Consider the following 24,562-nt stretch of genomic DNA (forward strand, 5'->3'; position numbering starts at 1 on the left):
ATGTTCCACGAAGGGTTTGGCATCCTCCTCCTATATAATTTTGTACATGTAAAAGGCGGGCCTTATACCTCGAATATCTTCCAATGTCCAACCTATTGCTTTCTTCCACCTTTGGAGCACCGCAAGGATGGTATCTACCTGCACGTTAGTTAAGCACGCGGAAAGAATAATAGGTAAAGTGGAACAAGGTCCTAAGAACTCATACCTGAGGTATAAAGGCAAATGCTTCAATTCCAATATGGAAGGCTCCTCGATTGAGGGCTTTGTTGGTAGAGTCTTCCGGTTCTCAAGGTCCAAGGGAAGTTTCGGGGGCTCATATGTATATGAACCCATTCCTTGTAAAGCATTGACTTATTCAACCAAGCCTTCCTTCTCATCCACATCATGATTCAACAACACAACTTCTAATGGGTTTTGCACATTAGTCATAGAACTTGTGTCTTCAACAATCACTTCAGTTACAATATCCACAAATGAACACACTTCGTTGCTATTGGGCTGCCTCATTGACTTGCAAACATGGTACATAACTTTTTTATCGCCCACCCAGAAGGTAAGCTTCCCTGCATTCACATCAACTAAGGCCTTCCCTGTAGCTAGGAAAGGTCTCCCAAATATGATCGACACCTCATAGTCAACCTCATAGTCAAGTATCACAAAATCTGCGGGAAGTATGAACTTGTCAACCTGAACTAGCACATCATCAATTATCCCCAATAGCCTCTTCATTGTCCTATCTGCCATTTGCAACCTCATGGATATGGTCCTTGGTTGCCCAATCCCTAATGTCTTGAACACAGAATATGGCATCAAGTTAATGTTTGCCCCCAAGTCACACAAAACTTTCACGAAATTAGCACTACCAATTATGCATGGGATTGTAAAGGCACCGGGGTCTTCTAACTTTGGAGCCATGGAGTGCACAACAACACTCACTTGATGTGTCATTTTGATTGCTTCACAGTTCATTGATCTCTTCTTTGTTACCAAGTCCTTCATGAACTTGGCATATCTAGGTATTTGTTCTAGAGCTTCAGCCAAACGCACATTTATGGAAAAAAATTTCATCATATCAATAAATTTCTTGAACTGATTCTCATTATTTTTCTTTGCGAGCCTTTAAGGATATGGTGGAGGAGGCCATGACAAAGGAGCCTTGGCTTTGGGCACTACCGTTTCTGGTATGTCTTTTCCTAGACGGGTTTACATCAATTTGTGTCTCCTCTACATTGTCATCAATGTCTATCCTCGCTTAATCATTCACATTCTCATCATTCACTTTCAAATAATTGCTTGGTTTATCATCATCTTTCACCAACACATCATCACTTACAGTCTTTCTTGGGTTAGAGGTACTAGCAACTCCACCTCTACCACTCCTTGTAGTCACCACCATAGCGTGACTCGTATTGTTCTCACCCTTCGGGTTTACTACCGTATACTTGGTAGTGCCCCCTTAGGGCGAGTATTCAAAGCTTGAGAAATTTGGCCAAGTTGGATTTCCAAGTTGCGGATAAAAGTGTTGTGGGAAGCTAATTAGACATCAGAGTCGGCATTTTTCTTCATCAGTTGTTTGGTTGTTGATACATCGGAGGCCTTTGAAAGCTTAGCCCCCGATTCCCTTGATTATTATTGTTCCAACCCACTTAATTGTTGTTGCCCCCCCCCCCCCAATTACTATTATTGTTGCCACCCCGATTGCCTTGGTTTCCTTGGTTACACCAATTTTGATTGTTGTTGTTCTCCCAATTGCTTTAGTTGTTGTTGTTGCCACTATTCCAATTTCCTTGTTGACCTTGATTTCCCCAATTTCCGTGTGATCTCCACTATTGTTGATTCGGAGCATTGCCCCGTTGACCCTGATAATTGTTCACATATTGAACCTCTTCACTTTGATCATCATATGAATCATCTTGATTGTACCCACTACCACTTTACTCAAATTGGTCCGAATTATTTTGAACTTGTTGACCTCGTTGCCTTCTCTTGTTGATCATCATATTCACTCCTTCCATGACATTCACTTGTTTTGGCCCTTGAACTTGTTGCAACTAAGCTTTGGCCAATTGGTTCATGGTAGTAGTCAACTCTGTTATAGCTTGGTCGTGGTCATGGAGCTCCTTGTGTAGGTGAATAACATTAGGATCACCTTGTGTCACATTAGCTCGACTTTGCCACGGTAGAATATTTGTTGGATCATGGCTTTGGTCATATCATTATTCGAACATTCTTTAACCATCGTCCGATACCTTTCCCAAATCTCATGAAGCGGTTCATTTGGCTCTTGTTTAAAAGCAAGGATCTCATCTCTTAGCATCGCCATATGTCCCGGAGAAAAGAACTTCGCGATGAACTTATCGGTCAACTCATCTCAAATGGTGATGGAATGGTTGGGTAACCTTTCTAGCCAATCTAAAGCCTCCCCCTTAGAGAAAATGGGAAAAGCCTTAACCGCAATGCGTCCTCGAAGACATTAGTTTGCTTGCTCCCCCAACACGTGTCAACAAAATCTTTGAGATGTTTGTAGGCATTTTGGTGTGGAGCTCCGGTGAAGAAACCCCTCTGTTCTAAGAGTGTAAGCATGACATTGGTTATTTAAAAGTTGCCCGCCCTAATCCGGGGCAAGACTATTGCACTTGCATAGACTTCGTTGAGAAACACCCGGTGTGCTGCCCTTGGAGGAGCTGGGGAGGGTTTGGAATATTATGCGGTCGGCCTCTCCTTTGTGCTTGAGGTTCGGGTTGAATCTCATCTACATGATCATCATCGACCTCCTCCCCCAGTGGCAAATTCCCCAGGGCTTCATTGTTAAGAGCCATTTGGTACCTAAGAGCAATTCACACACAAATTAGAAAAAACGGAAGGAAAGAAAAACAAAACACACAAATACTCAGATATATAGCTAAAACCGTCTTACTCCTCGGCAACAGCGCCAAAAATTGATCGGTTCCAAGCCTATACTGCTATTGAGTAGCGAGGATGGTCAATGCAGTTTTACCCAACTAGGTCGGGATCGAATCCACAGGGAGTTAATTTGTTTGAAATTGGATTTATATCCAAATCTAGATGCGGATTTTGCTCTTAATTACACTTCCACAATTGTTTGGTTTGTTTTCTACTTCTACTTCTACTTTTATTCTATTGCATGAAATATTTGAAATTAAGTACAATATTTTTCTTGTTGATTTTCAAGGGTTTAAAGGGACTAAGGTAGTGACTTCCACCTAGGTGATATCTAACATGTAACAAAAATTGAGGGCAATCATGTGATTAATTGGGGTCGTAATATATCTATCACACTCAGGTACTCACTCTATACCTCTCGGTAGTTTGCGTGATTTTTCCCAAATTTGGGTTTCTCAAGTCCAAATGGGTATTCATGCAATTCAAGTGATATTAGCTCAAGTCGGGTATTACTATCTCTAGGTTTAACCCCTTAATTGGGGCTATCAATTTCTTGAGTTCACCCAAATTCCTTATTAGCCTAGTTTTCCTAGACTTAGTCCCTCTTTCTCAAGTAGAGACTAAGTCATAAAGGCATGAATCACTGTTTGCAATCACTAATTCCATAGTTCTAGCAAGAACTAGGCTAAATACTACTAACCCATACACATTCAAGCCCTAAAATTCAAGACTCATCAAATACCAATACTAGGGTTAAGTTACAACCCTAGCTATGGGTTTAGCTACTCAAGGAAATAACAGAAATCAAAGATGAAATAAAGATAAAATCCATAATACTAAATTAAAAGATGAAAATTTAATGTTGAGAAATAATTCTAGTACAAAATTTCCCAAAATGGAATTTGCAGCCATCTCACGTGTTTAGCTAAAACATAATTTAACCTAAAAATGTCAAAAATATCTTTTTATACTATGCTGAAATTTCCAAAAAAAATGCCCCTGCGAAGGTTTCGCGGCCGCGTAATTCTCACCACGACTGCAATCATGCTTTCACGACCGCGGTCCGCGTTTTTAACTTCTGGATCTTGGTTGAGCATTGTTTCGCGGGGCGCGTAATTTGCATCACGGTCGCGTAGGAGACTACCACGGCCGCGTAATTCTACTGCAGACCCCACTCCTTGTTTTTGCTTGAAAAAAGAACTCTCTGAACCTCAGCAACCGCGATTCGCATAATTCCAACCGCTGCCATGACGAGACTTTTGCGACCGCACTTTTCTGTTGCGGAGCTCACTCAACATTTGGCCTGAAAATGCACTCTTTGAATCTCCCTTTTGCGGACCGCGTATTTGTGATCGCGCATTTCAGGTCTCCTGGCCCAATCTTCGTTTTTGTTCCAGTTTTGACTCCTTTATGAGTTGATTATGCCTTCTTTGGCTTATTTTGATTAATTCATGCAAGCAAGCATATTACATTAGTTTTCGGGAATACTTTCACGCATTTTAGGCCCAAAACGCAAGTAAAAGAGAGCAGATAATATGTTAAAATCCCCACTTATTAGCAGCCTAAGACCAAGTTCACAATTGCGATGGCTTTGTCACATTCGCGACCTTCGCATTTGCAAACCAGGTGTCGCAAATGCGACACTTGAGACGTATGTACAACTTATTAATTGCGAGACTTAGATCATTTAGCTTATTTCCTCTCATCTCTTGGGTGATTTTTGGAGATTTTGAAATAAGATTTTCACCTAGCACTTTAAGGTAAGTAATTTCTACACAACATGAGTTAAATACATAGATTATGAGTAGATTAATATGTAAAAATTGGTGAAAATCAAGGGTTTAGATGAAAACCTAGGTTTTTGATAAAAATGAGATTTAACCACGAATTTGGTTATGAAATTAAGTAAAAATCATATATTGGAGTTCACGGGGTTATGAGTAACAACTTTTTTCGAATATTTCCGGAATCCGGGCATGTGGGCCCAGGGGTGAATTTTGGAAATTTTGCAAATAGGCTTGGGAAATCACTTTGATAGTTAGGATATAAACATTTAAGCATGTATTAATTATTTTATATAACTTTTGATTATCTTCGAGTCGTTTGGCACCAAATTGAGGATTTGGGCACTATTTTGGACCGAAAAGTAGGCCTTGAGACGATGTAAGCCTCTTTTCTAACCTTGTAAGAGGGAATTAACCCCATAAGTGAATTAAATAAATATGTGTAACTATTTGGCCGGGGGGGGGGGGAGCTACGTACGTACGAGGTAACGAGAGTCCGTACGTCGCTACTAATTATGCTATTATCCGGGTAGGCTAGGACCCATATCATGCTATACTTGCAATGTTGCCCTTACTAGATAACTTAATTACTTAAGTCATATTGGAAGTTGATAAGAGAATTGTAAAAGGTTAAATTTCACATACTTGAAGTTGTAAATGAGAGACTTGACTGTTATTGAAATAACTATATTTTTTTGAAGTATTTTTTGTTTGTGGAGCGGGCCAAATGCCTAGGTAGCATATAAATGCATCTATGGTTCGTGTCGTTCGAACCTCGGCAATGTACAGTTTAAATATTATGTTGGATCGGGACGTACGACCTCGACATAACTTGCGCATGATATATCTTTGGAACTATTCATAATTGATATTGTTTAAATGCCTTGAGATACAAACTGTTAAATGATGAAACTAGACTTGGGACTTAATAATTGTGAAGGAAGAATTTATTACTTCCTGTTATTGAGCTTTCAGTATTATTCATGGAATCCATGCTTAGTATATAGTTTTGATATATCATTGCTAGCCCATAGTAAGTGTCAAAGTTGATCCCTCGTTACTACTTCTTCAAGGTTAGACTGGATACTTACAGGGTACATGTTGTTTATGTACTCATATTACACTTCTGCACTTAATTGTGCAGGATTTGAGGCAGGTACATCTGGTTACCAGTCCGACGCACATGTTTGATCCCCGCTACGAGACTACACGGTGTGCCGCCCTTCCGAGCCGTTCTGCAGTGGTCGGAGTCTTCCTTTTATTTATTTATTCGATCTATTCCATTTCAGATAGTGGATTAGAAATCTTTTGTATATTCTACTAGTAGCTCATATACTTGTGACACCGGATCTTGGCACACACTAATAGACTTATGATTTTGGGTTGTAATTTTACGATTATGATTTCATTTAGCTGCTTTCATTTTGATTACTTAAAAATTCGTTATTCATTAAATTCTTTAAATTAAGGAAAGTTAGTTATTTGCAAAACTTATTTAAAATGGAAATCACTAGATTGTTCACTGTTGGCTTGCCTAGCAATGGTGTTGGGCGCCATCACGACCTAAACTAGAATTGGGTCATGACACTTCTCTTCTTCAGATCCCCTCCCCCTTTGTTCTCTCCCCCCCATTCTATTCTTCTTCTTCAGATCCCCTCCCTTCCCCTTTTTCTTCATCTTTCTTCATCCCTTCTTCCATTAGATTTTTTTCTTGGTGTGTATTTCTTCTTCCATCATGTTATCTTTCCACTCTCTATGGCTCCACCATTTTTTCCGGTGGTATAAGATTTCAATTTTTTTTACGGCCCTTCCAAATTGGGGTAGAAGAATAAATCAAAATTCAAAAGATTAATTCTCTATTTTTAAGAGGATTTTTCATAAATAGATAACTTTCTTTAAAAGAGGACTGAAGGAGATGGTGGTACTCATGGTAGAGGAGCCATGGCAAGTGAGTTATTCTTTTAAGAAGATTGAGTGGGGCGGCTTTAATTTTAATTTTTTGCTTTTCTTTTATTTTTTATTTATGAAATTAAAATTTTGTTGAATAATATTATTTTGGCATAGAATATGATGTGAATGCTGATTTGTCATTCACATCAAGCAAGTGAGCATCACACGAATCCGAAAGGGGTTTAAAAGTCTTGTTTTGATTAAGAGCCTGTTTGGATGGGCTTAAAAGCTGGTCTTAAAATCTTCTTAAAGGTCAAATGCTTTTAAGCCAAAAGGTCCAAATTAAGCCAAAAGTGATAAGTTGGGTAATTCCAACTTTTTTTTCTAGCTTAAAAGTCACCCCTCTTTGACCAAGTATTTTACATTGCTATCCCTGATACTTATGTATGATTTCCAAAATACCCAATCATTTCCTTTTCTCCTTTCCTCCGCCATTTTCAATCCCCGTCTTCCAAATTCCATAATCTTTTTTTTTCTCCTTTCCTTTGCCATTTCCAATTTGTGCCTTCCAAATTCCATCACGGCCGAACTCATTGTTTTGTTTTAGTTTCTTTTTTGGTTCCATAACATTTTTTTTAAAATAGATTGCTGTTGAATCCCTCATTTTTATAAATTGGTGAAACTTTATTCTAAATCAAAATTTTCAATGAGTCTACATGTTAACAAAGAATTTGAAGCTATGAGACGAAAAAATATATTGTGGTGAAATAATAGATTATTGCATGTTATTTAAATAAATAATTTATATTTAGGCAATCAGTTTAAATTGAAAATGAACTAAATTATAATTTTTTTTGTATATGTATTAATTTAGAATAAAATATTATTATAATCATATTCTTTATTGTGTTAACAACTTTAAGGATATTTCAGTCATTTTATAGAAACAAGTGCTTACCAGCACTTATTTACCAAACATTTCAATAACTTTTTTTAAGTTTCAGCACTTTTATCCAAACACTTAACTGCTTATTTATAAAACAAGTTCCAGCACTTAAAAAGTGCTTTTAAGCACTTATACTTAAAAGCCACTTCTTTTAAGCCAATCCAAATGGGCTCTAAGTTGAGGTGTCTGAATGAAACTTTATGAAGTGTAGTGATCGAGATAACAATTCGGAACAAATACAAGTGTCTCCTACGCCATTCTGCCTTAATATTAGTGTAAAATATTTGGATTTATATATTCTTTTCACATAGTATTATTCTATTACAATATTTGATGTCGACTTTCTTTCCTCTATTACTAATATTTACATGAGTTATGTAAAAATTATGTATTATTTTATACGAGATGACATGTTAAATAAAAATGCAAAAATAATTATACATGGACGAACACCACTAATGATAAACATAAACCTTCCTTAAAGTAACTAATTGCAATTCATTAATCCTTGTGCTATTACACATGTTCTTTTGGTTGCATTGTATTCATATATTACATGTTATCTGATTTGATGCTCGATTAATTGAAATTCATGTCACATAAGATCCATTAAAGACCTTAATTCTCAGATTATTATCCCAATATAACTTGCTTTAGCCAAACAAAAACAAATTGTATCAAAATTATACAAGTAGTGAAAAATGATTAAAAGAAAATAGTTAACTACTCATATTATCCACTAAAAATAGGATTTATAATGAGCATTTAAAAATGGGTCAAATATGGATAAGAACCATATTATCCATATTTAAAATGAATAACTAATGGATAACTGATGAGTTTAACTTTTATATTTATAAAACCTCAAATTAGAGGGTTACTTAAGTTTGGGAGATTAAGAATTCTCTCAAAAGTGATCATATTCAAGAAGTCATGAATAATATACACATATTATCCACCCTTACTTTAATTTTTATTTATATTAAATAGAGGCTGGATAATTTATCTATTTTTTTATTATTCATTTTCGATCTGACCCGGCCATTTGACACCCCTATTAGTACAAGTATCGACGTCAACAAAGACGGGACTTTTCAGCAGCAGATATGTGTAGTACAAGTATATTGTCGTTAACAAACATTGCTACTTTCAACAAATTATTGAAGTTAACGTTAACCCCTTGGAACAAAGTCCAAAAAGACACATACAAAGGCAAACTTTAGACGGTCCAATGTCTTCCTCTTTCCTCGTCCCTTCTATTCTTCATTCTACTACTTCTGGTGCCTAACATTCTTTGAAATTAGAATCCCCCATTTGAAGATTTGCTTTTACAACATTCTCAGAATCTGACCAAAAAATTAAATAACAGAAAATAAAAGGAAAAGACCAAAGAAATTCATAGCTCTATCAACGCCCTCTTTCACGTTAGCACACCTCTCCTACTTCTCCACCCCCTTTCATCTCTCTCTGTATAATTCACACACAAAAAAATCCTATATAGTGACCCTTTACCTTAAAAAGCTTCAATCTTGCCCTTTTTTTTCTTCTTCTTGTTGAATCTTTGTTTATTAGAAAATAGAAACAATGAAGAATAGACATAGTGTTAAAGTATCTGTAAAATGGATTCCCATTTTCTCTATTGCCTTCTTCTTCATTGGAATGCTATTTTCTAACAGGTAACTAATTTAGATTTTGGAGTTTTGAGTTATGAAAAGTTTTGATTTTTATTTGATGGATCTATTTGTTTTGCTGAAGATTGTGGTCACCAACTGAATCCAGCAGTCAGCTCATAGCTCAGCATAGAAGGGATCAAGAACTTCAAGTTGTTTCTGAGGACTGTAATTCAACCAAAAAGGTTTCTTTTGATCTAAATCTAACCTGTGTTTCTGGTTTTGCCATGAGTTGTTGATTTTTGTATATTGAACTTCATTGTGGATTTTAGCTGCTTTTAAGTTAAAATTTGTCTTGTTTTGTGAATTCTTGAGTTCTTGATTTTGGAGTTGGTTAGGAGTTCATCAATCTGTCTGTTCTTTTCTGGAGTTTTGCTTTGTGGCTGTTCATTCTAATAGTGGATTTTAACTTCTATTAAGTACAACCTACTGTTTCTACAAAAAAATTGACTTATTGTTTGAAGCTAATTCTGGATTTTAGCATTTGCTGAGTTCATTCTGTTTTTGCAAAAATTATGAGTTCTTGCTTTCTGGGTATTGAAGCTAATTGTTGATATAAGCTTCAATCTGTCTGTTTTTTGAACTTCTTTTTTCTTTATTTCTGGGTGCTGAAGCTACTTGTTGATATTAGTTTCTGCAAGTTCAATCAATCTGTTTTTTTTTTGTTTTTTTTTTACCTTTATTCTGGTTACTGAAGCAAATTGTGGATTTTGGCTTTTGCAGATTGCAATCTTTTTAATATCTGAACTCTTTTGAGTGTTGAAGCTAACCGTAGATTTTAGCTTCTGCTAAGTGCAATCTTTCTGTTTGTAATTTCTTTCTTTCTTGATATATCTGAGTACTGAAGCTGATTGTGGAGTTCTGTTTCTGTTGAATTCAATCAATCTGCTTTGTTTTTTTCCTCTGAGTTCTTGATTATGATGATTGAAGCTAATTGTGGAATTAGCTTCTTTGAAGTTCAATCTATTTGCTATGTGGTTTTCATGAGTTATATCTTTACGGTTATTGAAGCTGATCGATGGAGGTTTAGCTTTGTTAGGTTCATTGTGTCTTCTTGTACTTTTTCATGAATTCTTGCTTTCTGATAGTCGAAGCTTATTTTGGCTTTTAGCTTGTGGCCTTACTTGACAAACTTATGCTGAATTGTCATAATTTGCTGGTATGCTAGAAACAAGGACAAGACAAGGATGTAATGCAAGAGGTGTACAAAACCCATGAAGCAATTCAGTGAGTTCCCTAAGCCATCATACTTTTGTTTTTTTCCCCTAACTTTCTATTTTTGGTACTAATGGTTGTAAGCCTGTTTTGGGAGGTCTGCTTAGATCATTGGACAAATCAATTGCTATGCTTCAGATGGAGTTGGCAGCCACTAGGAGTACACAGGAAATGAAGGTGGCTGATCAGTCTTCCAATTCTTCTCGTTCTCAAGATGGACCTCCGAGGAAAAAGGTTTTTGTGGTAATTGGAATTAATACCGCTTTTAGCAGTCGGAAGAGGCGTGATTCCGTTAGAGAAACTTGGATGCCTCAAGGGGAAAAGCTTCTCAAATTGGAGAAAGAGAAGGGAATTGTAGTCCGGTTCATGATTGGTCACAGGTATATGCTGTTACTTCGTTTCCTTATTGACATATGGATTCTAAATCCTGCATTTTTGCAATAATCTTGAGCTACTGTGTCAGTAGTTCTTAAGTTTCTGCATGACTTGGGTTTCCTAAACGGGAAATCAGAGAAAGAAGTTTAATCTTAATTGTGGATGCTTAACAGAATAAACTAAATTGGATTGAACATGCTATCATGTTGTCGTGCCTTTGCCTTTTTGTTTTTTTCAAATAGAAGAAACACGTTTTACAATAAAATAGTTCAGATGATTAATGCTGGTTGTTATTTGATGGACACAATAAAGTTTTAACCCTCAGAGAGAAATCGTAGGTGCTTTGAAGATGTAGCTAATTTTGAACAGAGAATTAAGTCGGACTGTATATTTTTATTTCACTTTTGGTATAAAGAGGCCTTAGTAGAAGATGTATATTCAGTTGTAGACATCATTGGGTCATTGTAGCTATTACAGGACTAGGTTTTTGGGTTTTTGCTTTAGGGATCCTGTATCTTTTGTTTCTCTTAGCACAGTCTTTGTGCTAAGGGCTACTTTCTCTTTACTTATATATAATCTGTTACCTTCTTAAAAAAAAATAAAAATTTAACCTTCAAGTTCTTCTTGGTGACAAGAATTTAACGGCATAACTACTGTATTCTTTGTAAACGGTTGATTTAAAATGGTCTGTATATGAATGTTTAGTGTAACATATTGAGACTAAATAATAAGAAAGTTCTCTCTCCATTTGACTTCTGGAGATATCAAACAGAGAACGAGCAGTTTTGAATTCCTACAAAGAGCATTGTCTAGTACCTTTACTTTCAGTATGAGTGTCTTGTTAACTTAGTGTTAGTACAACAACAACAACATACTCAGTGTAATCCCACATAGTGGTGTCTGGGGAGGATAATATGTACGCAAACCTTACCCCTACCTTTGTGGAGGCGGAGAGGTTGTTTCCAATAGACTCTCGGCTCAAGGAAAGTATAAGCACAAGTGCACAACAATAACGAAAAAGGAATACGGTAATGTAGAAGCCATGAAAAGAAGCAGTAACAACAGCAAAATAATAAGATGACCGAAGAAAAGAAACAACACGTAGTACTAGAAATCTAAGAATAAGAAAATGCGAGACTACGTACTAATACTACAACAATAATAAGTGGGGTCTGGTGAGGGTAGGATGTACGCAACCTTACCCTTAATACTACTAGTAAGAAAAAGAAGAACGCTCGACTAGCCAGTATCCTCCTACCCTAATTTACAACCTCTACCTTCCTATCAAGGGTTATGTCTTCGGTAAGCTGAAGATGCGACATGTCCTGCCTAATTACCTCTCCCCAATACTTCTTCAACTTACCTCTACTTCTTTTTAAATCCACTAGCCAACCTCTCACACCTTCCCACTAGGGCATCTGGGCCTCTCATTTTCACATGCCCGAACCATCTCAGCCTCGCTTCCCACATCTTGTCCCCCATGTCCCGAATATCTTCATTCTTGATCATATCTCTCCTAATATGCCCACACATCCATTCGAGCATCCTCATTTCTGCCACTTTCATCTTCTAGACATGAGAGTTCTTGATTAGCTAACACTCCGCCCCATACTACATAGTCGCTCTAACAACCACTCTGTATAACTTACCTTTTAACTCCCGGAGGCACCTTCTTATCACATAGGACTGTCACCTTAGTGTTAGTCTGTTGGTGATTTGCAGAATGTGTTTAAATTGCACTAATTTGATTTTTCTTTTTGTCCCATTTTAAATTTCAAAATTTTTAGTCCTCATTTTTAATATTTTTCCTTTTATTTTGTTCTTTGCTCGAATGTAGTTAATTGGAACCATAGAGAATGCTGCAGGTAATGTGAAAGCAGTTGATGCAGTTGGCTTCCGTTAGGGTTACCCCAAGCTCTATAGGGATGTTTGAAAATATCCGTCACCAAGTTTATGCAAGAGTCCTACTTTCCAAAGATGCCAAAAAGAGAGGATAAACTTTTTGAAACTGGTAGCTTTTCTATATTTCATATGTAGCAAAAATAGTACTTAGGTAGTACTGAGACCATATATACAAGAGACTCTATCTATCACTAACACTCTCTATATTGAGTCTAAAACATCAATAATGGTATTAGTATATCATTTGTGTACATCTGATTACACCAAAAACTTAACAACAAAATAAAGTTTAACTTATCTTCTGCACTCCATTCTCCACATTCTCAAAATATCTGGAGTTTCTCTCTTTCTAAATTCTCCACCAAACACAAGCAGGTATAATTCAGCATCTAGTCATGTCCTTTGCATGTAGTCCTGCTTCCTCCCAACTTTTAAGAGTATCTATAACTTTCCCAGGCATGGTCCAGGAGATGCCTTTGAGGTTAAGAATAATTCTCCATAGGTGAGAAGTTATCTTACAATGAAGGAAGAGATGGTTAACTGTTTCTACTGTTTCCCCACACAAAAAACATCTAGAACATAAGAGAGGCCTCTTTTCATCATATTATCTTGTGTAAGGATAACTTCCTTAGCCAATAGCCACACAAAGCAAGCAACTTTGTGAGTAATTTTTGTTTTCCAGATGTGTTTCCATGGACAATCAGCTATCTGCTGGTTGGAATGATTCATCCTTTTGTAAGCTGCGTTGACCTTGAATATACCCTTACTGCTGCCTTGCCACCATAGAACATCTGCACCTTCTTGTAATCCACTGAACTGTTCTAGTACACAGAAGAAATCCACCACTCTTTGGGCTTCCCAATCATTGATATGTCTTCTAAAAATGATGTTCCATCCTTGAGGTGTCCACATCTCTGCTATAGTCCTTTGCTGATATAGAGCCAAACTGAAGACTTCTGGAAAAGCCACATCCAATCTGCCAACTCCATGCCAATTGTCCTTCCAAAAGCTAGTCTTATTTCCATCAAATACTTTGATCTTGGAGTCATCCCTCAATTCACTCCACAGTGATCTAATGGATCTCCATAGACTAACCCCATATGGTGTAGTGACCTCCTTAGTCATCCATTTGTCTTCCGGTCCATATTTTGCTTTAATAATGTTTCCCCAAAGGAGCTGATCCTCCTTGTTGAACCTCCACAACCATTTCATTCTAAGAGCTTTGCTCTGAATTTTCAAGTTTCTGATCCCTAGGCCTCCAAATTTCTTGCCAATAGTAAGTGCTTTTCATTTCACCAAGTGATAACCCTTCCTTTCTTTGTTCCCATTTCATAAAAAGTTCCTCATGATGCTATCCAACCTATTGATGACCCTTGTTGGAATGAGGAACAAGGACATCATATATGTTGAAAGTGCATCAAGAACTGAGTTAATAAGAGTCACTCTGCCACCTAAGGATAGATATTGGGTTTTCCACCTAGCCAGTTTTGTTCACACTTCTCTAACACATTGTTCCAGATCCCAATTGACTTAGATTTAGCTCCTAAAGGCATTTCAAGATATATTGTTGGTAAAGCCCCCACTTCACCACTCAAAACAGCAGCTAATAGTTCTATATATGTGACTTCATTTTTAGGGTACAAAAAACTCTTCTTTCAGTTGATATGCAAGCCAGAGATTCCTTCAAAAAGAACCAAAATCACCCTGAGGTGTTTCAGTTGATCTTCTTCAGCATCACAGAATATGAGTGTATCATCAGCATATTGTAAATGAGTCACTTCTAAACTATTATTGCCCCTCCTAGCTACATCAAAACCTTTTATCCACCCAAACTGATTGGCTATTTTAATCATATGGTTGAGACCTTCCATAGCAATCACAAGCAAAAAAGGTGATAAAGGATCACCTTGCCTTAGTCCCCTTTCTGCTTTGAAGAATCATGTTGGAGAGCCATTTACCAGAACTAAAAACCTGGTTGTTGACATGCAGAATTTAATCCAGTTTATCCATTTCTGTCCAAAAACCAATCTTTCTAGCATACACAGTAGGAAATTCCAGTTGACATGGTCATAAGCCTTTTTAATATCAAGTTTGCACAAGATACTAGGTTTCTTTTGTTTCAGCCTAGAATCCACTACTTAATTGGCTGCCATTACAGCATCTGTTATCTGTTTACCTTTGATAAAAGCAATTTGTTGATATTCCACCAATTGTGAAATTACCTTTTTGAATATCTCTATCAGAACTTTGAAAAACAGTTTGTAGATGCTACCTATCAAGCTGATAGGTCTGAAATCCTTTAGTTCCTTAGCACCTTTCTTCTTTGGGATGAGAGCAATCAGTGTTGCATTAAAGCTTCTTTCAAAAACTTCTTTGTCATGAAAGTTTTGAAAAGCATTCATGATGTCAGATTTCACTATCTCCCAGCATTTGATGAAGAATCCCATAGTGAAATCATCTGGGCCAGGGGCTTTATCTATTGCACATAGCTTCAAGCACCTTAGCACTTCTTCTTCTTCAAAATTACCCTGTAGAGCTTCCTTATCCTACACAGTTAAGACTGGGCAGTTGTCGTAGTAGCATGCAGGTCTCCATTGAGTAGTTTCTTTTTACAGCTTCTGATAAAAATCAACAATTTCCTCTTCTATTCTAGCTGGCTCCTATGTTAGTTCTCCTTGTACCATCAGTTGATCAATATTATTGAATCTTTTATGTGCATTTGCTACTTTGTGAAAAAACTTAGTGTTCATGTCTCCTTCTTTCAGCCATAGTGCCCTTGATTTCTGTCTCCATGAGATTTCCTCATTTTTTATCAATTGCTCATACTCCATGAAAAGAGCTGCCTTCTTGATAGTTTCTTCCTCTGTTAAAATTTTGTCTCCGAGCACCTCATCCAGTTAAGCCAATTGACTTAGTAGTTTCTTCCTTTGCTGTCCCAAATTCCCTGCCTCACTTCTGCTCCACTCCTTGAGTTTTGATTTGAGAGCTTTTAATTTACAGGCCAATATAAAGTCAGGCTTGCTTGAGAAATTGAAAGAGCTCTACCATTCTTTAACTCTGTCATTGAAGCCTGCTGTTCCTAGCCACCAATTGTCAAATTTAAAATAGTTTTTGTTTTTGTTCCAAATGCCCCCCTGAAGAGCTACTGGAGTATGATCAGATGCTAATCTTTGCAGTGGAATCTGTTTTATATTACTAAAACTATCATCCCACTCCTCAGAAATCAGAAACCTATCTATTCTGGAAGCCTTGTCTTGATTATCCCCTTTAAACCAAGTGAAGTTACCATCTTCTAATCGTAGATCAATTAGGCTCATGTCTTCAATGAAATCAGAAAATTCCACCATACCCCTTGTTCTCCTCCTACAATTCCTTTTTTTTGAAATGAATCTGGTGATATGAAAGTCTCCACAAACAGCCCAAGGGCCTTCCATCAATCCCCTAACCGCCCCTATCTCATTCCACACTATCCTCCTCTCAATATAATTATTTGGAGCATATACCCCAGTTACATGGCATGAGAAATTCTGAAAATGTGCCACAAACTTGCAAGTCATAGTGTAGCAACCAATTTCCAGAACTTCCCCCTCCCAGCTTCTACAATCCCACATCATCATGATACCCTCTCTAGTGCCACTAGCCTCCAAGTGAGCAAATCTGATCCATCTTCCTCCCCACACTTCTTTGACAATCTCTCTAATGTCCCCCTCTAGTTTAGTCTCTTGGAAGCATATGATATATGCCTTCAGTCAACTACCAAACTCTGCACAATTCTCCTTTTATCCTTGTCATTCAATCCCCTTACATTCCATGAAACTATTTTGAACTGCATGGATCCAAGGTAAGCATCTTCCCCCCTTACTCCTTTTCCCCTCGCTCTTGAATTTAACATCAAAAGTAACTAGCCCTTTTAGTTCCTGTTCCCCTTTGAATCTTGTCTTCTTACACACACTATCAAACTCCATCCTTGCTTGCTTGCAACTATCTACTTGTAGAAGCAATCCCAATGCCTCCTCTTCATGCCCCTGGAAATCTACCCAAAGTAATTTGCCCAGCTTGATCAAATTCTTTTGGAGCCATAATAATGTCTCTCTTGCGGTAACTTGAATGGCTTGTTGTTGCTGAATGAGAAGAGGTTCTGCCTCTTCCACTTCCCAATTCTCTATTTCTCTGATTGTATTTTGTTGATCTAAATCCAAAGATAGTTCTTGAATTCCCCTGCTCTCCTCTTCTCTCTCCTACTGATCTTCTGCTGCCCTAATTAAGTCTAGAGAAGGTCCCCCAAGAACTGCCTCTGTTAAGGCCTTGTTTATCTCTGCACTTTTTCCATTAAAATCTGCACTTTGGGATTTTGCATGCGCCAACTAAAGGATCTCTGAATACATCTTGTGAGTTGGAATCTTTTAAGTCATTAAAAACGACTTGGGCTGCAAAGTCTGGCCAAAGGAGTTATTAAAGTCAGCCACGTTATTGGGCTTAGCTTGCTGGCCCATTTTATGACCTTCATTAAACCCAACACCTGCCTCTCACGTGGACCCTTTTTAAAAATATTTCCACCTGTCACAGAAGTACTAACCACGTGCTTTCGTGTTGTAAAATCCCTATAGAGAGGGGATTTTTGTACTTCATTACAGTTGGTAGCCCTATTTGCCCGCTGGGTAAAGGTAGTACCTGGTTCTTGCACAGAATCTTCTTCTCCGATGCCTCCCTCTGCTAATTCGGGCGAGATTTCATATCTTGACTTGCTTTCCGGCCAGATTGGAATGTGATAGGGTGATTCCGTTACAAGAGATAGATACCTCTCTTGGTAGATTCCTCCCATTGTTCCTTACCAAAATTCTGGCCCACTCCAGGTGATTTTTGAGCTCTGTTTCTTCTTCAGTGGCCACCCATCCTCCACAGGATTCACCTATTTTTTAGAAAATTCTCTGCGACTACAGATGAAAGGGAATCCCTACTGCTTCGATCCGCGTTTCTTTGATTTCAATAGAATGTGGGGTACATCCTCCCATGGGATTCCACCATTCTAATCGCAATCTAAGCTTTTTCCAGAACCACTGCCCTTGTAAGGTCCTTTCAGCCATGTATCTATTAGGGAATTCAGTAAGAACAAATCCCCATGCATCTCATATATGTTCACCCCAATAACATTCTTCCAAGCTGAGGTTGACCACCTTCTAATGTCAGCAAGTGTTGGTTTTTCCTTCGCCTCTTCTCCAAAGCTTCCCACTGGGCATCTCTTCAAAGGCCCGTTGTCTTGTACCTTGACAGATTCAAGAATGTCAATATTTCCATTGTTGCAAGTCACCTCTGCTTCCCAAAGACTCCTATTCTGCCATTTGCTATCTTGTACAGCCTTCTTATAGGGATAATTTATCTCAGTTAATCTTGGGGGAGCTACCACTGTCACTTCTTTGAGTCTTTAATGAAGTTGTTGATCTTAAATGTCATCTCATTCCAGCTTGCATTAAAGACTGGTTTAGGGATAATAAGTATTGATCTTCCTGCACCATTTAATGACAGAGAATACTCATGTATCTCCCATACACATTAAATTTCCTGGTGCAAAAGTACTCTGTGGCCTGCTCTGATATTTTCCATCTCCTGGCCACTTTATCTGGTCCTTTGAGGCCTCTTTAAGAACAAAACAAATCCATTCCATGATCTTTCTGCTCATGGTCGATCTGCTCATCATCTTTCGACTTCTCTCAACCCATTCGTACCACTCTGTGTTGCTAGCAGACCACCTGGTAATATCAAAAGATTTGAACCCAGCATTGAAGTAAATCCTGTTCTCCCCCATACCGCAAGCTTGGGAAAAAGTCAAGAATGTAGAAAGCAACCACAGAATGTGATTCCTTGAACAAAGAAAAACAGAGAGGAAGGGAGGGAAATAGATTGTATCAGGAAAAATCGAGAAGGAGGGAAGGGAAGAGTAGAGAAAGAGAGATATCTCCTGTGGAAGAAGGCCGGAGAAGGAGAGATTCTCCCTCCTAGAAGGGAGGAGAGAGAAAGGTCTCGAAAAGAGTGCCTGAGAGCATTTTTTTTGTTAGTCTCTAGAACTAAAGGCTCTTAGAGGATAAACTTGTATAGATGAAAAGGTGAATATTAAGTTAAAGCCAAGGAATTATATTCTCAACTCAAGCTCTCTACTACACCTGTCTCAGGAATCCAAATATAGGAAAGAGACGCAAAAAAATGCTCCTATCCTATACTTCCAGCTTACTCGGTTAGCAGAAGAAAACTAAGAAGCCTTTCCCTGCATCATGATGCAGCAGAAGCATTCTCTAGACACCTTCTTGCTTTGGGAACTACAGAATTTAGATATGTTTCAAACAAAGGCCAGATAATGCAAATTTTTTTTATCGGATGTTCTAAAGGAGAGGAAATGATCTCCTATGACAAAATAACGACTACAAAGATTATTGGTGTTTTATTTACACATCTTTTTTAATGTCAACCTATAGTAATCTCTTAGGAGAATAATCATATAACTAGAATAACATTTATAATGGACTACATAAGCAAATTATCCCGATGGACTAACAATGCAAATAATACAAGTTATATGTTGTGTAAACACCACTAAGGGTCGTGGTGGATAGATGACAGGATCCCTCATCCCTCCACCCTTAAATTAGAGTCTCGAGTTCAAGGTTTTTTGGAATGGAAAAGATCTTGTTAGTCAGGGTACCGATGCGAGTACATACACCGAATAAGAAACCATCTGGTATAAACATACTAGATAGCACCCTTTGCTATAAAATAGGTCGTGCAGCGAAGAAACCACCCCTAAATCAATCAATTTGGAACTTGATGAAGAAAACCCCTTAAATCGCCTTAAATCGTGGTATGCTGATTGAGAGAGAAAGCAGAGCACGGGAAGGAGAGGCAACTCGAGTAATGGTAGGAGTGAACGAGTCAACAATCAAGGGTTATCCACTTGTTTCCATTAGCAGTAAAGGTGAATTCAAGTGGAATCTTAAGTAGATCGTCTGGTCCAACACTTCTGGTTTCAAACTCCTTTTCCTCACACTAGAAAACACACATAACATTTACAATCTCAAATTTGTTCCTGACCTTTTATTTTTGATCCAACAATCTTAAGATAGAGCGTAGAATATTCCAAGCATATCCCTTTAGTTTGTCCTTTATTTTATTTTCAAGAGTAAATATCGTTTGTCTAATTCATGAAAATAAAATAAAATAAAGGATAACAAAAGGGATAGAACCTTGTAAATAGACCCTAAAATTCTTAAACTAACCTCTTCTCTTTTCCTGTTCTACACAAGTTTTGGACCCTTCACAGTCTATATTTTCACCATTTTGGTGCAAGTTTTACCTCTCTCCACTTTTATCTTGTGAGTATGATAGGATGAAAGTGGATAGAGGTAAAACTTGCACCAAAATGGTGCGACCTAGACTGTGAAGGGTTCAAAACTTTTGTGTAGAATGGGAGAGTTGTAATTTAAGAATTTTAGAGTCTATAGGTTCTAGAAAACTGAATTTAAAAGTGTTAGTCAGATCAACTTAGATTCGGCCAACGGTATTAATTCATGAAATAACTAAAAGGATATGTTTGGAATATTCTAGTTGGGTTAAAGGTGTAGAGTGTGTTTGTTGTGTAAGTGTGACCGTTGGATCAATAACTAAGTAATGCATTAAAAACCTGTAATATTAATATTCTTTTATGGTCTTAGATTGATCTCCACGCTTTGGTGGATCAGCAATCTCTGTTTTTGGGAGCCTGCCAAAGTCCCTCTGAGATAGAATATGTGCTCCCCACTGTCCAGCTTTCTGTGAAAACATCTTTAGGGGAACCTATCAGCTGAAAATTTGTCTTCAGGCTGTTTTCCACACAAAGGAGGCCATCTGGTTTGTCGCCTAATCTACCAAATACACAGTAGTTGAATTTACTTATTCCTTCATCCACTGTTTCCAAGTTTTTGTACCCAGGGTAAAGTTAGCCGTAAATGTATAGTAAGCTTGCTATGAAGAAAATTGGCTGTACAAAATGGATGTCAAGCTTTTTTGAACTTAAAGTTGGCCATCTGGTTTGAGGCATTAATCTACCAATTTGCACACTAGTTGAATCCGCTTTCCTCCACTGCTTTCAAGTTTTCAACTTCTGGGTGCAGTAGCTTGTAAAACCTTTTGTTAACCTGCTTGGGGAAAAGAATTAAAGAACCTTTTCAAAAGAGTCTTGGCAAAGTTAGATACTCTATTTGCTTGGAGAATTGGTATTAAAGTTTTTTAGTTGCATACAAGTTTAAATTCATGAAATTGACTCTAGTGCTGAACTCAAACGGGTTTATTTCCTGCTTGTTCCTTTCTAATGTTGAAAGGAGGTGAAGAAACTAGAAACTGATTTAAATGCATATGCAATTTTTGGTGAGAAAATAATTTAAACCAAGAGGATGATGCTTAGCAAGAGAGACTATCTGCAGGTGTTTGGCAGATATTTAAAAGTATTTTTTGTTTGTAGATATTTGGACAGCAAAACACCTTTTGCAAAAGCTCAATTTGGGTGCTCCTGAAACTACTTCTAGGCCTAAAATTTACGCTCTATCTCGATGGTTTCAATAGTTTAAAACAAATGAGATTAATTTTCTAAAGTAGTTGATATAAGTATTATGGGAAATTTCCTCACCAAACCCCAAATGACGTGTCTGAAATTTTCAGAAGCAACACTACAGCAAAACACATTTTAGCTAGTTAAGGCATGATTTTGTGCTGTTTAAGTTGGGAGGATACATTATAAACTTCTGTTCATTCTAATGTTAGCTCAAAGTACTTGCTATTAGATATTACCACTAACAAGCCTATACCAGCACGATGAGGATTAAAATCTTGAATGTTCCATTTTCATATAGTTTGGCTTAGACCCGCTTACTGCTGTATGATGTTTACCTGATACAACTAAATGTTCCATTCACCTGTAGGATCCTTGCATCTTTTGCATTTTCTCTGCTCCCCCCCCACCCCCACCCCACCCCACCCCACAAGCTGTTACTTCCTTTTTTTGCTGTACTATATATTCGTAATGTGTTAGTCATCACTCGATAATCTCATTGCACAAGGATGTAAATGTAAATGCAAATGAATGTTACTGACAAATATCTATGTTGGTTATCCAGTGCAACATCTAACAGCATACTGGATCGCGCTATTGATTCTGAAGAAGCTCAACATAAAGACTTTCTCAGGCTGGTAGGGACATATTCAGAACAGTTTTGCTTTTATTGTTAAATCTGGAAATCTTACAGATTTTGGGTCCCAATATGCATGATGTTGTAGGAGCATGTTGAAGGATATCACGAGCTCTCTGCCAAAACTAAGATTTTCTTTTCTACCGCTGTTGCAAGATGGGATGCCGACTTCTATGTCAAGGTTGATGATGACGTCCATGTCAATTTGGGTATGCACTTGATATGTTTTCTATATATTTTTATAGTTCGAAAGCTAATCATCTTTGTTCACCTTGTATTTAAATGGATGAATAATTTTACAGGAATGCTAGCTGCAACTCTAGCCCGTCATCGGTCGAAACCCAGAATTTATATTGGGTGTATGAAATCTGGACCTGTTCTTGCTCAAAAGTATGTATGAAGCTTCACTAGCTTATGCCAATTGACCCTTTCAGCTCGTATTTTAGTTTCAACTGTAGTAACATTTTAGTTGCGTGAACTGAACTTTAATGTTGGTTTCTAGGACTGTAAAGTACCACGAGCCAGAGTACTGGAAATTTGGAGAAGAAGGAAACAAATACTTCCGACATGCAACTGGTCAGATCTATGCCATCTCCAAGGACTTGGCCACATACATATCAATCAATCAGTAAGTTCTGATAAAGCTTGAATTTGTAATTGTCCATTGAAGTCACTGAAGTCCTAATGAATGGTAAAAGACTTGAATTTCTTGAAATGTCCATGTAAATTAGCACGTATACTGGATTATTAATGCTAAAATTTATCCGTCTCGTCTCCATCATACTAAATTCTCCTATATTCAATCAAAAGTATCACTACATATAGCCAACCCCAACGTGTCTAGAATTAGGCATTAGTTGTTGTATCAGTATCATATTTTGTGAGATTATCAGTAAGTATAAAGGGTTTAAACTTTTAAATCAGGCCCATATTGCACAAGTATGCCAATGAAGACGTGTCATTAGGGGCTTGGTTTATCGGTCTTGAAGTTGAGCACATCGATGAACGCACTATGTGCTGTGGAACTCCACCAGGTATTTTCTCTTTAGTACTGTTATCACATTTATTGCTGGAGCAAGATTTCTTTCAAATTTTATGGCCTTGACAAGTGTGGAATACAAAAAGAAGTTCTGGAGTAGCTTGTTTAGTGCACATTCAGAATGTTTTCTAGTAAGATATAGCATAAACTGGTTTTCTCAGTAAGATTTTCTTTTAAGTGAAAGACTTTCCCGATAATGATTATTTTATCAGTTGCCATTCCTTCATTCCATGCCTAAAATTTTAATTTATGTAGACTGCTTGATGTTCTTCATCTTCGAATATTTTTTATAAAATGTAGTTCTAAGTTTTGTTGGCTATAGCCAGGCATTCTAGTTGAGGGTGTAATACAAATTAGAAAAGGAGGCAATTTAAACTGTTTAGCTTGAGGACTAAAGCTAAAGCATCAGATTCATAGTTTTTTTTTTTTTTTTTTTTTTTTTTAAATTTAGATATTTGTCAGGAATCGTATTACCCTATGCACCTGATTATTTAATTCACTACTATGGTGCTAACTTGCAGATTGTGACTGGAAGGCAGAGGCAGGTAATGTATGTGTTGCCTCCTTTGACTGGAGCTGCAGCGGAATTTGTAAATCAGTAGAGAAGTTAAAATACGTCCATGAAAAGTGCGGTGAAGGGGAAGAAGCTCTTTGGAATGCTCTCTTCTAATTTCCCTTAAACAAATAGAGATTCTTGCTGAGAGATAGCTGTCGGATAATTTCCATCTGGCTGGCTGTTTTTGATTGCCAAAATACACTCAGAACTTGTTGAGTAGAGCAATTTGTATAATATGAAACTGTTAGATTGAGAGCATGTTTGTTGTAGATTATGTCTCTGTCTAGATGATGATTTAGATTTCGGATTTCGAAGGACAGCGGAAATCCCTTTCTAATTCTTGTCAGCATATCCCTTAGATATGTACTCACATTTTTTGGTAATGTAATTTTGGTGGTGGTGAGTGAGGTTCATTGTTGTTTCTTGTTTGTGAGTAGAAGGCCTCCATTTTGAAGATTGACAATCTAGTGTTATTTTCTTCTTCTTTGAATTATTAATATTCTGGACTCCAGATTATATTTGGTTGCAATGAAATTTTGAGGAAGGAAACACATTTTTTCAAACAGTAGTTCTTCCTCTTCAAACTCCTTGTTTTTTCGTTTATGAATTCTGATGAGTGAATGACTTGCTTTAAAAAGTTAGGCTTTATTTTACAGCATTGTAATGGAACTTGTTTTGTTTTTATTACATTACATGCAAGGAAGGGAAAAGTGAAAGGGAGGAGGTTTTGTGCGTTGTATCAAATTAAACTATATGCTATGTAGGTCCCACCAATGTTTTTTAAAAATTGCCCCAAACTTTTGTATTTTATAAAAGAGTCCACCATTTATTATTTTGTAACAATATTGTTTCGTTTTCTCAGTCATTTGATAGTGTATTATGTAGTTCTTTTATAAAAATAATAATTTTGTACTAAATTTATTTATGTTTAGGACTGGTTTGCGATAATATAATGAATGTTATTGATAAAGGTAATGTTGGGTATTTTTGTGATAGTTTTTAGAACTTGTGGGTATAAGTTATGTTTCATGTTTTTTTAAAAAAAAGTGAAATATGTTTTGAAAACTTATGT

At 37.1% G+C, this 24,562-nt stretch overlaps 2 protein-coding genes across 3 annotated transcripts; one reads left to right on the plus strand and one right to left on the minus strand.

Annotated features, from left to right (window-relative positions):
• Positions 1-351: 351 nt before the first annotated feature.
• Positions 352-948, minus strand: LOC142170269 (uncharacterized). Its single transcript, XM_075232138.1, has one exon. The coding sequence runs from the start codon at positions 946-948 to the stop codon at positions 352-354; it is 597 nt and encodes a 198-aa protein (XP_075088239.1).
• Positions 949-9,077: 8,129 nt separating this feature from the next.
• Positions 9,078-23,911, plus strand: LOC107761732 (beta-1,3-galactosyltransferase 7-like). Of its 2 annotated transcripts, NM_001324729.1 has the most exon segments (10): positions 9,078-9,200; positions 9,280-9,379; positions 10,363-10,421; positions 10,517-10,789; positions 21,824-21,896; positions 21,984-22,104; positions 22,198-22,285; positions 22,398-22,523; positions 22,820-22,929; positions 23,456-23,780. In NM_001324729.1, coding segments are annotated over 10 exon segments (1,191 nt in total). In that variant the 5' UTR covers positions 9,078-9,108; the 3' UTR covers positions 23,605-23,780.
• The last annotated feature ends 651 nt before the right edge of the window (positions 23,912-24,562 follow it).

Source organism: Nicotiana tabacum, chromosome 16 (genome assembly GCF_000715075.1).
Source record: "Nicotiana tabacum cultivar K326 chromosome 16, ASM71507v2, whole genome shotgun sequence".
Classification (NCBI taxonomy): Eukaryota; Viridiplantae; Streptophyta; class Magnoliopsida; order Solanales; family Solanaceae; genus Nicotiana; species Nicotiana tabacum.

Bases quoted from the DNA above. Each gene is read 5' to 3' on its own strand.
- LOC142170269 (XM_075232138.1), bottom strand. From the start codon at position 948: ATGACACATCAAGTGAGTGTTGTTGTGCACTCCATGGCTCCAAAGTTA.
- LOC107761732 (XM_075231959.1), top strand. The intron at 10,790-21,823 runs GTATATGCTGTT...TTGGTTATCCAG, and splicing joins CGGTTCATGATTGGTCACAG to TGCAACATCTAACAGCATAC. The intron at 21,897-21,983 runs GTAGGGACATAT...ATGATGTTGTAG, and splicing joins ATAAAGACTTTCTCAGGCTG to GAGCATGTTGAAGGATATCA.